This window comes from Myotis nattereri (genome assembly GCF_964212035.1).
Source record: "Myotis nattereri genome assembly, chromosome: 3".
NCBI classification, from domain to species: domain Eukaryota; kingdom Metazoa; phylum Chordata; class Mammalia; order Chiroptera; family Vespertilionidae; genus Myotis; species Myotis nattereri.
In genome coordinates, this window is record NC_138077.1 from 178,695,996 (window position 1) to 178,708,734 (window position 12,739).

The 12,739-nt window shown below is 52.9% G+C and overlaps 1 protein-coding gene across 1 annotated transcript; it reads left to right on the forward strand.

Moving 5' to 3' along the window:
- Positions 1 to 5,926: 5,926 nt before the first annotated feature.
- Positions 5,927 to 12,735, forward strand: FAM151A (family with sequence similarity 151 member A). The gene is made up of 6 exons (XM_081088334.1): positions 5,927 to 7,834; positions 8,324 to 8,483; positions 10,061 to 10,285; positions 10,934 to 11,073; positions 11,694 to 11,828; positions 12,053 to 12,735. The coding sequence occupies exons 1-6, from the start codon at positions 7,690 to 7,692 to the stop codon at positions 12,724 to 12,726; spliced, it is 1,479 nt and encodes a 492-aa protein (XP_080944460.1). The 5' UTR covers positions 5,927 to 7,689; the 3' UTR covers positions 12,727 to 12,735.
- The last annotated feature ends 4 nt before the right edge of the window (positions 12,736 to 12,739 follow it).

Genomic DNA, 12,739 nt, shown 5'->3' on the forward strand with positions numbered 1-12,739 from the left:
CCAACTCCCAGGCAGGGCAGATAGGCCGGGGGTGGGGGCTCAGGCCAACATCCTCGGCTGCCTCTTCATGTGCTCAAAGTTCATATTCAGGGTGACAGGATTTTCTGCTTGACCCGTTAAGATCCTGGGAGGGAGAGGGAAGAAGCGGAGGGTGGGGAGGGAGGAGGAGCTCCACCCTCCACAACTGCCAGAGGAGCTGCCCTGCCCTGGATAGAAAAAGGTGCTCTTGGGAGCTCCTGCCTCCCACCCAATCCCAGCTGCAGAGCACTCAGGACTCTGGGCCGTGAGGAGTTGGGAGACACTCTCCAGAGAGGCTGCCATGGCCTGCGAGAAGTGCTCAAACAAGTGGTGCTTTGCCGGCGTTGCCAGTGTGATCATCGTGTGTGCCATCGGATTGGTCCTGGGCTACATGATGCTGGGGGTGAGCCAGCCAGGTAGGTCCCTCCCCACCATGCCATTAGCTTAGCTCCCCTCATCCCTCACTCCTTGTCCCCACCAAGGCAGATCTAATCTGTCCTCGTCACCCACCCTCCTGGTCCTCAGCCACAGCCGTGATGGCCTTCTCTCCCATCCCACATCCCCACCAAGATTCAGCTCCATTTGCCTCTCCCATTCCCAACCACCCCAAGACCGCTCCCCTGAGGAAGGTTACTTTGGCCTTCTTTCCCTCCCTCCTTCACCAGGCTTCCGTTGCCTGAAAATCACACTAAATCTTGGTCTTCAGCCCAGACCACGCGCCCCCCGCCCCGTGCCCCCAATAGGCATTCCTTCCTAGCAGTGATTTGGGCATCTCGAACGGTGCATTGAGCCAAATTCACCCTTGCCCCCTGGGAGCAGCCTCCTCATCCTTCTGCCTCAGGCCTTTCTTCTCAGGCCCTTCACCTTGAGGCATCTGCCTTCTCCCTCCATGGGCTGCCTACCACCTTCCCAGGCTCCTCCGGCTTTCCTAGGCTGCCGGCTCCTCCCGGGCCCCTGAAGTGGCCTGCTCCCTCCCACAGGGTCTCTGCCACCAGGGAGACCTTTCTAACCACAGAACTCACTCCCTGCCCTCAGCGCACGCCCAACTCCTTTGCTGTCAGTCAAGGCCATTTACAACCTGGTCACAAAGCTTTTATCGCTCTTGCCACTTCCTTTTCTCTACATTCCACCTGCAACAAGCCAAAGTTCAGTCCTTCAGGCGGCCCTCTTCCTACAGTCAAGCCTTTGCTTCTAATGTCCTGTGCCCCATACATGTTCCCTTCTCTGTAAATTTCTTGACTGCCCCAGGCTGGTTTGGAGCCTCCTTGCACCCAGGAGCCCACGTACTGCCCTCTCCCGCAGCACTGGTGACTGGGGTCCCACTGTCTCTCTGCTAGCTGGCATGCTGGACACACCCTGGAGCCTAGAGAGGGAGGGTGGGTGAGTGGACAGGGGTCCTGTGGCTAACAGCACCTTGGCCTTCCTTCTAGGCTGTAAGGAGGATGCAGTTTGTCGCCCAGATGCAGACATGCTGGACTACTTGCTGAGCCTGGGCCAGATCAGCCAGCGGGATGGCCTGCTGGTCACCTGGCACCATGCTGCCAACAGCCAGAAGGACATGAGGGCAGCCCTGGAAAGTAAGTCCAGCTGTGTGGACAGAGACAGGCCAGGGCAGGAGTGGGGGAGATGGTGGTGTTCCCCGAAAGGGGACCTGGCCCTTGGCGTGTCTGCCTAGGACAGCCAGTAGTGTGTGGGTTCTTTGTGTGTGTGTTAATCCTCACCCAAGAATATTTTTCAATTGATTGTTAGAGAGAGTGGAAGGGAGGGGGAGAAACAGAGAAACATCGATGTGAGAGAGACACATCGATTGGTTGCCTCCTGCAACCAAGGTACATGCCCTTGACCAGAATTGAACCCAGGACCGTTACTCCACTGAGCCAAACCAGCTAGGGCAGTGTGTGGGTTCTTGCCATAGTGCAGGAAACGTTTCACAACACGAGTCCAGGTGAATTTTAGAGGATGTCTATTAAAGCTGGGGGCAGCGAAACAGGAACGGGCTGAAGACATGAGTCTAGGCTGGTCTGCTTTGGCTTCCCAAGAAGTCAGAGGAAAGGGGCTTTGGGGACACTGCTCCCCTGGTTGCAAGCCTTGTGGGGTCCCTTAGAGTTTAGGAGACGCATGCCGGTGGGGGAGGAAGTGTCCCTGGTTTAGGGAAGGTAGGATTCACTGCGTGGCTGCAAACTGCTTGTTTAACTATCATCTGTTTCCCTACTTCTGGTCCTGGCTGACTGGCCTGTCTCAGGGAGAGCAGAGGTGGGGGTTAGACAGCACTGCCTATCCCGTGGCACGATGGTGGCTACTCACCTGGCTTGTCAGACTAGGGAGTGGGGGCTCAGAGGTGGAGGGACTGGCTCAGGCTGTGCAGCTGATAAGCTCTGAGCCTCGGGCTTGAACCAGAAGTCTGATTCCAAAGTCATCATGTCCTGCCCGCCCTCCCTGCTACCCCTCCCATGACCCGTCAGTGACAACTGTCCCTGCTGAGGAGGCCTTTGCCCTCAACACCTAAGGAAACCAGAAAACGTGTGCTTGAGGCCCAGCGCTACCAAGCTGTAAAAACCCGAGCAAATAGTGCAGCTCCTCGGAGTCTCCAACTGAGAGTGATTATGGCAGCCCGTCAGCGACGGCTCACTGTAGGGACGGGCACACAGGTTCCACATGGGTTCTCCTGGATCTGCAAGCAGTTTCATGGGTACCATGTGGCAAAAGTAAAAAGGAGGCTCAGAAAAGTTGGGTGACTCACCCAGGGTGACACCAACATAGGAACCCAGAGTGGTTGGCCCCACACTCCTGGCCACTGCCCTACGCCCGACCCAGTTCAATAAGGAAGAAATAAAACTAAAGCAGTAACCATCCAAAATGAAAGGCATGGCCCTCAGATTGGAGCACGCTTCAGATTGCTGACCCCACCCCGAGCTTCTGATTCAGTGAGTCTGGGGTGGGGTCTGAGAACTTGCATTTCTGATAAGTTCCCAGGCAGTGCTGATGCTGCCGGCCCCACAACCAAAATCTCTCCATTTCAGAAGAGGAAACTGGGGCCCAGAGTGGGAGGCCGTCTTGTCCAAGGTCACACAGAACAAGGGGTAGGCACCAGGCCTCTAGCTCTTAATCCTATAGGGTCACCACACCAGAGGGCCTGGGTGTGAGTGCCTGGGGAAAGCTTGCTGAGTGAATGAATGGTTAGGGAGCACTTCTTGGAGGAGGCAGGCGTGGTGGAGAGGAAAGGCCACCACAGGCTGGGAAGAGCCAGTTTGCTGTGCTTCAGGAATCTCTGATTAAAAGGCAGATTGCCAGACCTTGGTGATAAGAAAAACATCCCTCCCGCTGATGAGAGAGCCAGGCCAGAGAGGGAGGACTCCTATCTGGGAGATAAGACCTGGGGTGAACAGGACTCACCCCCCCCCTGGGCTCATCCCATGTCAGCCCAAGAGCAGCTGACAGATCCAGCCCTACCAAGCTGTGACATTGGCCAAGAAGAAAGCCAAGGGCCCCACCCAAGCAGTGCCAACAGCATAGCTTCAGGGGTCCAGCGAGGACCCCAGGCATGGCTTCTTCCTGAGGGCCCTGTGGTGGGCCCCTGGGAGGAGGGCGGTGCCAACATGGGGTGGGCATCCTGACGGAGAGCCAGTGGTAGGGTTAAACTGGTGAAGTCATCTTAGACATGACCAACGTCCATGCGGAAAAGAGGGGCCAGAGTGAAGGCCTGGGAGGCAAGACAACTAAATTCAAATTTTACCTTGGCTCTTTACCAGCGAAGTGATTTGGAGTAAGTGACTTCACCTGCCTGCAGCTCAGTTTTTCCCTCTACAAAAGGCGTCTTGGTAGGAGGACTGCCTCATTTATTATTCCAACCAGGGCACTTTGGATAGTGGAAGAGATCATTATTAATAATTATGCAGTCCTAGCCGGTTTGGCCAGTGGATAGAGTGTCAGCCTGCGGACCGAAGGGTCCCACGTTCGACTCCTGTCAAGGGCACGTACCTCGGTTGCAAGACCCTCCTCGGCCCAGGCCCTAGTCAGGGCGTGTGCAGGAGGCAACCAATCTGTGTTTCTCTCACATGGATACTTCTCTGTCTTTCCCTCTCCCTTCCACACTCTCTAAGGATTCAATGGAAAAATATCCTCGGGTGAGGATCAAAAAAAAGAAAAGGATTATGCAGAGGTAACAGAAATAGACTAGACTATCCCAGGCAAACAGGGACATTGTGTCACCTAGTTAAGTGAGCTACTCCATGTAAATAATAATTAACACCCAGTGAATGCCTAACCAGGGATATTTTATTGTCTAATTCTAGTAAATGAGAAGGAGATACAGAGAGGTCAAGTAACCTGAGAGGTCAGGCGCACACAGCTCTGCGAGTAACAGTTTTAATGATAAGGGAGGTTTTTCCAGAAGGAAGCTGGACCCAGGTGGCAATCACAAGGAGTCGGGTTAGGGCCACAACGCACTCTCCATCCGTTCTTAGTCCACTTTGCTGAGCATTTGCTGGGCCCCTGCTCTGGGCCAGTCTCAGGAGGAAGACAGAAGTAAGAGGTGGCCCTGTCTGTAAGGGGCTCACAGTGTCACAGGGGAAGCAGCTAGTGCAAATCAGGGAGGCAGCAGCAGTCCAGACTCCAGTCCCGGCTCCCTCCCGATGCACCCCACTGCCCCCAGATGGGAACTGGCAGCTAGATGGGGTAGGAGACCCCTCAGACCCATTGGCTTGTGTACCCTTGTATCTGCCCAGCTGTCCCGGTGGACCCGGCTTCTCTGGGCCTCACTGGAGGCCAACCCTTCGGACCTCTCTGTATTCCCAGGTAACCAGTTATTTGTGTTCAAGCCATACAAATTAAGGCTACCCTCATGAAGCCCCTCAGTGTACAATGTGGTTTGATGTCCATGTCCTGTGTTCGTGGCCTGGGGAGGCTCATCCCCATTATGCCAGTGAGGAAACCAGGGAGACGGGAGCTCTGGGCAGGATGCAAAGTGGGATGAAAGCGGGTGATGCAAAGTGCCAGGCTTGGTGCCAGGGACCATCTGCACTCTGCTTCCTTCCCTTCCTGGAAACTTACCGAGATTCTATTTATTTATTTATTTTTATTTTATTTTATTTAAAGTATTACAAATAGTACATGTGTCTCCTTTTTTTCCCCGTTGACCTTCCCCACACCCCTCCCCAACCCCCCAGCACAGGCCCCCCCGCCCCATCCAGTGTCTTGTGTCCATTGGTTATGCATACAAGTCCTTCAGTTGATCTCTTACCTCCCCGCGCCCGCAACCCTCCCCAGCCCTCCCACTGTAATTTGACAGTCTGTTCGATGCTTCTCTGCCTCTGTATCTATCTTTTTGTTCATTAGATTATAATGTTCTCTATTATCCATGAATGAGTGAGATCATGTGGTATTTTTCTTTCTCTGCCTGGCTTATTTCACTTAACATAATGCTCTCCAGTTCCATCCATGCCATTGCAAATGGTAAGAGTTCCTTCCTGTATACAGCAGCATAGTATTCCATCGTGTAGATGTACCACAGTTTTCTAATCCATTCATCTGCTGATGGGCACTTAGGCTGTTTCCAGATCTTAGCTATGGTGAATTGTGCTGCTATGAACATAGGGGTGCATATATCCTTTCTGATTGGTGTTTCTGTTTTCTTGGGATATATTCCTAGAAGTGGGATCACTAGGTCAAATAGCAGTTCCATTTTTAAATCTTTGAGGAAACACCATACTGTTTTCCACAATGGCTGCACCAGTCTGCATTCCCACCAGCAGTGCCTTTTTCTCCGCCTCCTCTCCAGCAATTGTCATTTGTTGATTTGTTGACGATAGCCATTCTGACCAGTGTGAGGTGGTACCTGATTGTTCTTTTTTTTTTTTTTTAAATGTCAACTTTATTTTTTTTTAATATATTTTATTGATTTTTTACAGAGAGGAAGGGAGAGAGAGAGAAACATCGATCAGCTGCCTCCTGCACATCTCCTACTGGGGATGTGCCCGCAACCAAGGTACATGCCCTTGACCAGAATCGAACCTGGGACCTTTCAGTATGCAAGCCGACGCTCTATCCACTGAGCCAAACCGGTTTCGGCTGATTGTTCTTTTAATTTGCATCTCTCAGACGCTTAGTGACTTTGAGCATGTTTTCATGTGTCTCTTGGCTTTCTGAATTTCCTCTTTCGAAAAGTATCTAGTTAGGTTCTTTGCCCATTTTTTGATTGGATTATCTTCCTTTTGTTGTATGAGTTCCCTGTAAATGTTGGAGATTAAACTCTTATCAGTGATAGCATTGGCAAATATGTTCTCCCAAGCAGTGGGCTTTCTTGTTTTGTTGATGGTTTCTTTTGCTGTGCAGAAGCTTTTAATTTTGATGTAGTCCCATTTGTTTATTTTCTCCTTAGTCTCTCTTGCCCTAAAATCTGTAGACACCAGATTTTAGAGAAATCTGAAAATTCTCTGTGACTTTGGGCAGTCTTTCATTTTTCTGGACCTGGGCTGTTTGATCATTCATTCATTCAACAAACTTTTTTTAGTCTCTTTCTTTAAAAAAAAAAAAAACCTATGAACCAGGAGGTCACAGTTCCATTCCCAGTCAGGGCACATGCCTAGTTTGTGCACTTGATCCCCATTGTGGGGTGTGAAGGAGGCAGCTGATCAATGATTCTCTCTCATCATTGATGTTTCTATCTCCCTCTCCCACTCCCTTCTTCTCTGAAATCAACAAAAATATTTTTCTAAAAAAATTAAATTGATTGGGATAATGTTGGTTAATAAATAATATTATGTGAATTTCAGGTGTAAAACTTTGCAATACAACATCCGTGTACTCTATTGTGTCTGAACATCCCAGGCTCGTCTCCTTCCATCACCCTATATTTGACCCCCTTTACCCTCTGTCCTCCCCTCAAGCGCCTCCCCTCTGATAAAGACTGGTGTTGTCTGTTTCTATGAGTTTGTTTTCTTCGCTCACTTGTTGTTTTCGTTTTGTATCCTGCAGAGGAGTGAAATCAAATGGTTCTTGTCTTTCCCATCTGACTTTTTTCACTTAGCCCTAGTGCTCTCAGACCCATCCCAGCCGGGGTGTCACTGGGCGTCCGAGGTGGACCGAGGTGTAGGGAGTGCCTCCTGGAGCACCGAGGAGGTCGAGAATCATGTCCCTGAAGTGGCAGCAGACAGCCAGGAACCCTGCTGCCCAAGAGCCAGGCAGCCCAGAGAGCAGGGCGTGGATATTGAGCCCGCAGGGGAAAGGGCTCATGGTGGCAGATGGCCTACAGCCATTCCTGTGTAAAAAGTCCCCAAATGTTGCATCATTATTTATTAGTAGAAAAAATTAGAAACTACAGGAATGCCTCAGGAATAGGAGGGGGTATCTAAATCGACAAGGCCTTTTGTCTCCTTTTTTTCTTTAACGAAGCATATAAAAGTTTGTGAAAATGTATCATATTGTTGAAAGAGATTAAACATTAGACATGCAGTGTGGTCTCAACTGTGTAAAAACTATACAGTGGCAAAAACGAAAGAAAATATATCAAAACATGAACTATGGTGGAAATGTGGATGGACAGTTCCCTTCGTCCTGCTTTTCTGTATTTTCCGAGTGTTCGATCATAAACATGCAACAGGTTTTATGATGAGCAACGACTGTTTAAAAACAATCAAGAACTGATTGAGTTCTGTGTCTTATCCAGGCGACGTCATGGTCCTAGAGGCGGATGTCAACCTAGAAGGGCTCAACACGGCCAACGAGACAGGGGTCCCCATCATGGCGCACCCCCCACTCATCTATAGTGACAACACCCTGGAGCAGTGGCTGGATGCTGTGCTGGCCTCTTCCCAGAAGGGTGAGCACCTCTCCGCCCCTCCCCAGCTCCCAGCCCTCTAGTCCTCAGCGTCAGCAGGGACCGCTCCCCTGGGAGGCAAGTCCAGTTGCTGTCATGAGCTGCTCATTGCCTTGGTTTTCCAGCCCGGAGTTCCCGAGGTCCAGGCCGAGGGAATTCCAGGCGAGATGGGGATGTGAAAGAGTACATCCTGGGTGTGATCTGGGTGGTCTCTTGGACACAGGGGAGATGGAGGATGTCTCTCCCTCCTACAGGGGTCCTTCCTGCCTGGGTTAGTTCTGCCTGTTTGAAAGCCCTTCTTCACACTCAGCCAGAATCCGGTCCCTTTCTTTCTTCCCCCATCCTCATCCTCGCCCCCACCCCCAATCCTCTCCCCACCCACACACACACATACCATACCTGCTCTTTCAGCCCCAGGAAGTCATGTCTTCCATTTCCTTCTGCCCTGAGCATGAGAAGCCAGTTCCCCAAGCCCTCGGCCTCCTCCCGCAGGTATCAAGCTAGACTTTAAGAGTATCAAGGCTGTGGGCCCCTCCCTGGACCTCCTGCGGAGACTGACAGATGCTGGGAAAGTCCGGAGGCCTGTATGGATCAACGCCGACATCCTGAAGGGCCCCAACGTGCCCATCTCCATCCAAGTCAATGCCACACAGTGAGTGTTCCCATCTCTGCCCCAACTGTACCCAGCCCCCTTTCTTCCACATCTGGCACAGGAAGTGCTCAGGGGGCCTTTCCTGCCTTTGCCTCCAGAAATACCATACAGTCTGACCTCTGAGCCTTCACACAGGCTGTTCCCTTTGCCTCGAATGCTTTTCTCCCATTTCCTGATGAACCTTTGCCCAGTCATTACCTCCTCCAAAAGAGCCCCAACACCCAGGCTGAAAGCACACCTCCTCCTCCCACAGCCCTGATTCCTCTGGGTATGCTCTGTATCCCCAGTGACCAGGACAGGGCTTGACCTGCTAGGAAAGTCTAAACTGCTGACTCCTTGCCCAGCCCCCATGAAATCCCAGCACTGCCACCAACAGCCTTCAAACCACTGCATGCTACTCTACAGCTTACAAAAGAGGGTCCCATAAAAGGATAGGATATTACTGATTTAATTCCTATGCAGCATCACTAGGCTAGGAGTATTCCCCCCCATTTTACAGATAAGAAAGCTGACAGCAATTGAGGCTTAATTTATTGAATGTTTATTATGTGCCCCAGGCACTTTAGTTGAAGAATACACTTTAATTCTTTTTAAATCCTCACCGGAGGATTTTTCATTGCTTTTTGATAGAGTGGAAGGGAGGTGGGGCCGGGGGGGGGGGAGGGGCGGGAATTGGTTGCCTTTTGCACGCGCACCTACAGGGCAGGGAATCCAGCCTGCAACCAAGGTACATGCCCTTGACTGGGAATCAAACCTGCAACCCTTTGGTGTGCAGGCTAAAGCTCATGCTCCGACCACTGAGCAACCGGCCAGGGCCCATTTAACTCTTACAATGAGAATGAGGTAGGTACTATTATTTTCATTTTATTAGTATAGGAACTATCTCATCAAAGTGAAAGGGCCTGCCTAAGTCTAGCACTTGGCAGAGCAAAGATTTCAAAGCCAAGCCTTGGAGTCTAAGCCCCACACTCCTTATCATCCATCTCTCCATCCATCTGTCCAGCCAACCAGCCAACAATCCATTCATCCAATATTTGTGATTCTCAAACTGAGGTGCATTTGGAAAGCAGTAGTTTGAAAATTGTAGTCAGTGGCACAAGAGAAATATATCTTTCTCTTCTTGGAGTATTGATTTTACTCAGTAGTTGGGGAGAGAGAAGGGAACATTATTTGCCTATTAAAATTTGCATCAGGGCAAAATCCGAATGAAATTTTAAAATAAAATCTGAAGCTTCAGAGACTCTCACAGAAGGCAGAGCCCAGACCCCTGGGGCTCTGGGTTTCATTGCTTCTGTCTATAAGGGGATGCTGAAGAGGCCCTGCCCCCAGGGATGCCTTCTCTGAGAATCAAAGCGGCCCAAGGTCACAGTCAGGACCTGAACCCAGACCCTCTGACTCTAAAATCCATGCCTACCTGTGGGGCCTTGAACAAGCCACTCCTGCTCTTCAGGACTCTGCTTCTGCCTTTACATCATAGACTCAGCAGGCCCTGCCACATTCCAGCACAGCAATGGGAACCCAGGAGGCGAGGACGGGGCCAGCGAGGCTCTGAAAGACGTGTCTCTGATTCTCTGCAGGTTCCTGGCCTTGGTCCAGGAGAAGTATCCTGAGGCCACCCTGTCTCCAGGCTGGACCACCCTCTACGTGCCCCTGTTCCCGAAAAGCACATACACCCGAGCCATGATAGAGAAGATGCAGGAGCTGGTGGGAGCGCTGCCGCAGAGGGTCACCTTCCCCGTGCGGGCTGTCATGGCGCGTGCTGCCTGGCCCCATTTCAGCTGGCTGCTGGGCCAGTCGGACAGGTGAGAACGCCCCGCCCCTGGCCCAGCCGCTGCTCCTGCTCAACCCACCCCGAGGCACTGATGCCCCCAGGAAGATCCCAGATGCTCATGGCTGGTCTTAAAGATTCTAGTCTAACCCCCATTGGCGCTCACATCCTACAGAGCATCCCTTTCTGCTTGTATACTTCTGGTGACAGGCAACCCGTCCATTGGTGGATAACTGACTTCCTGCCTGTTGAGTTTACACTAAGACATAACTTGCCTCCCCACAGCTTCCTCCCAGGGGAGCCAGCTGTGGGCTGCACAGATTGTCCCTGCAACCTCTGCCCCGGCTACCCAGCCCCACCTTCAGCAGCTCCCCACAGGAGTCCTGAGGCTTCCCCCTTCATCCACACCTTCATCCACACTGCTCCCCTCTCCCCTGTGCCCGTCCTCTTTCCTAAAACAGAAAAGAGGCACCCTCTCCCTCCTTCTGGGCTTCTGCTTCCAGTTATCCTCCCCAAAGCCTCTGCGGCTTCTTCTGCCCCCAGGAAGCGGGTAGCTCTGGAAGAAGGGGCTGGTGGGAAGTCAGAGGCCGCACTCCTACCCAGCTAGGGTCCAATTCCGAGCACAGGGACTGAGGACCCAGGTGGGCCTAGGCCGACGCTGAGCCTGCTCTCTGGGCCCCAGGTACAGCCTGACACTGTGGCAGGGTGTCACGGACCCCGTGTCAGTGGACGATCTCCTCTACATCCGGGACAACTGTGCCAACCACCAAATCTACTATGACCTCTTCGAGCCTGTCCTGTCGCAGTTCAAGCAGCTTGCAAGTAGGGAGTGGTCTGGAGGGTGGGCTGGCTTCTGCAGGGGCATCGGAAGGGGAAGTCCTGGGTGGAGTAGGGAGAAGGAACCACTCAGCACCGATCGTGTGCCAGTCCTGGTGCCGCGTGCTACCTAAGCTGCATCCGTCCATGGAGCAGAGGTTCCATTTCCATACGCGGGAAAACGGGGGTTCAGAGCAGTGAAGGAACTAATACAGCCATCCAGCTTGTCCGTGGCACAGCTCAGATTGGAACCCAGAAAATTCCAAACCCATGTGCCTGCACTGGCAACCTAGCTTCTCTGTGGGTTACGCTAACACTTCAGAGAGCGGCCCCTCTGCTGCACCCACTCACCAATGACCCAGATGCTGCCTGTTCCCTTGTTCAAACCCCTCATTCCCTGACTCCAAACCTAGGAGAGCCTGCAGTTAGGCCATGGACCCATCAGATTCAACATTCCTCTCCTGGGAGCCACCCAGGTGAAGGGGAACCAGACAAACCTGGCTCCAACCGGTTCCAATCCCAGCAACTCTGCCATTGGCTGTAGGATAGAAGTGTGGGTAGCTGTGGCACACAGAAGGCGCTCTGTGAACGGCAGCGCTTCATTATGACAATTTGGGGTCCCACAGTGAACGCCACACGGAAGCAAAGTTACTATACAGGAGGCAGCCTGATCCCCCTTCTCCAGCTCCCCGGGGGCGACGCTCTGAGCGTGGAGTGGCAGGTTCCTGACATCCAGGGCAATGCAACAGTTCAACTCTCAGGTGAGGGCTGCAGCCCCTGTGCTCCCAGATAATCTGCAGGGGTTTTCCTTTGCTTGGGGCAGGGACTCTGTTACCTTGGAACATAGCAGCTAGGAGGTGGGGGAGGACAGTGTTGCCAAGGGGATGGGGTTCCTGGCCTTCGGACCAGCACCCTTGAGCCCTTAGCCACACTGAGCTATGAGAGAGGCAGGCACAGTCATTGTGGCCTCCGCCGCCTCTCCCAGGAAAAGAAGGCATGATCCTGCTGAACATCAGCCTCCAGGAGTCTGGCGCTGGAGATGCCGTGCCCATCGTGTATGCCTCGCGTGACTCTGCCCTGGCGCTGGAGTCGTGCCTGCTGCAGCTCGCCACATACCCTGGACGCTGGGGAGTCTATTTGCACATAGTAGAGCCCACGGCCCTTCGGCCAGCCCTGGCCGTGCTGGCCCACCTCTCCAACCTCAATCGCCTCTCTCTGCCTGTGTGGGTGGGGGCCACAGTCTCCCATGGGAGCTTTGCAGTGCCTGGCTACGTGCCCGGCAAGGAGCTGCTTACCGCTGTGGCTGAGGTTTTCCCCCACGTGACAGTGGCCCTGGGCTGGCCTCAGGAGGTACTGGGCAATGGCTATGAGGAGCAGCTGCTCACGGATATGCTGGAGCTGAGCAAGGGCCTCTGGCAGCCTGTGTCTTTCCAGCTCCAGGCTGGGTCTCTGGGCCAGAGCACGGCTGAGGTGGTGGCCAGGTTATTGGCAGCCTCCCCCAGGGCCACCGTCACAGTGCAGCACAGCCCTTGGGCGGGCAGCTATACATCTGTGCGGAAAGGGCTGCTGGCGGCCAGGGCCGTGGACAAGACCCGGGTCTACTACATGCTGCCCCGGAGTTATCGCGAAGACCTGCTGGCAGATGTTGGCAGAAACTGACCGCCCGGTGGTG

Coding starts and splice junctions, on each gene's coding strand:
- FAM151A (XM_081088334.1), top strand. CDS start 7,690: ATGGTCCTAGAGGCGGATGTCAACCTAGAAGGGCTCAACACGGCCAAC. Junction 7,835..8,323: donor GCTGGCCTCTTCCCAGAAGG/GTGAGCACCTCT, acceptor CTCCTCCCGCAG/GTATCAAGCTAGACTTTAAG. Junction 11,074..11,693: donor GCAGTTCAAGCAGCTTGCAA/GTAGGGAGTGGT, acceptor GGGGTCCCACAG/TGAACGCCACACGGAAGCAA.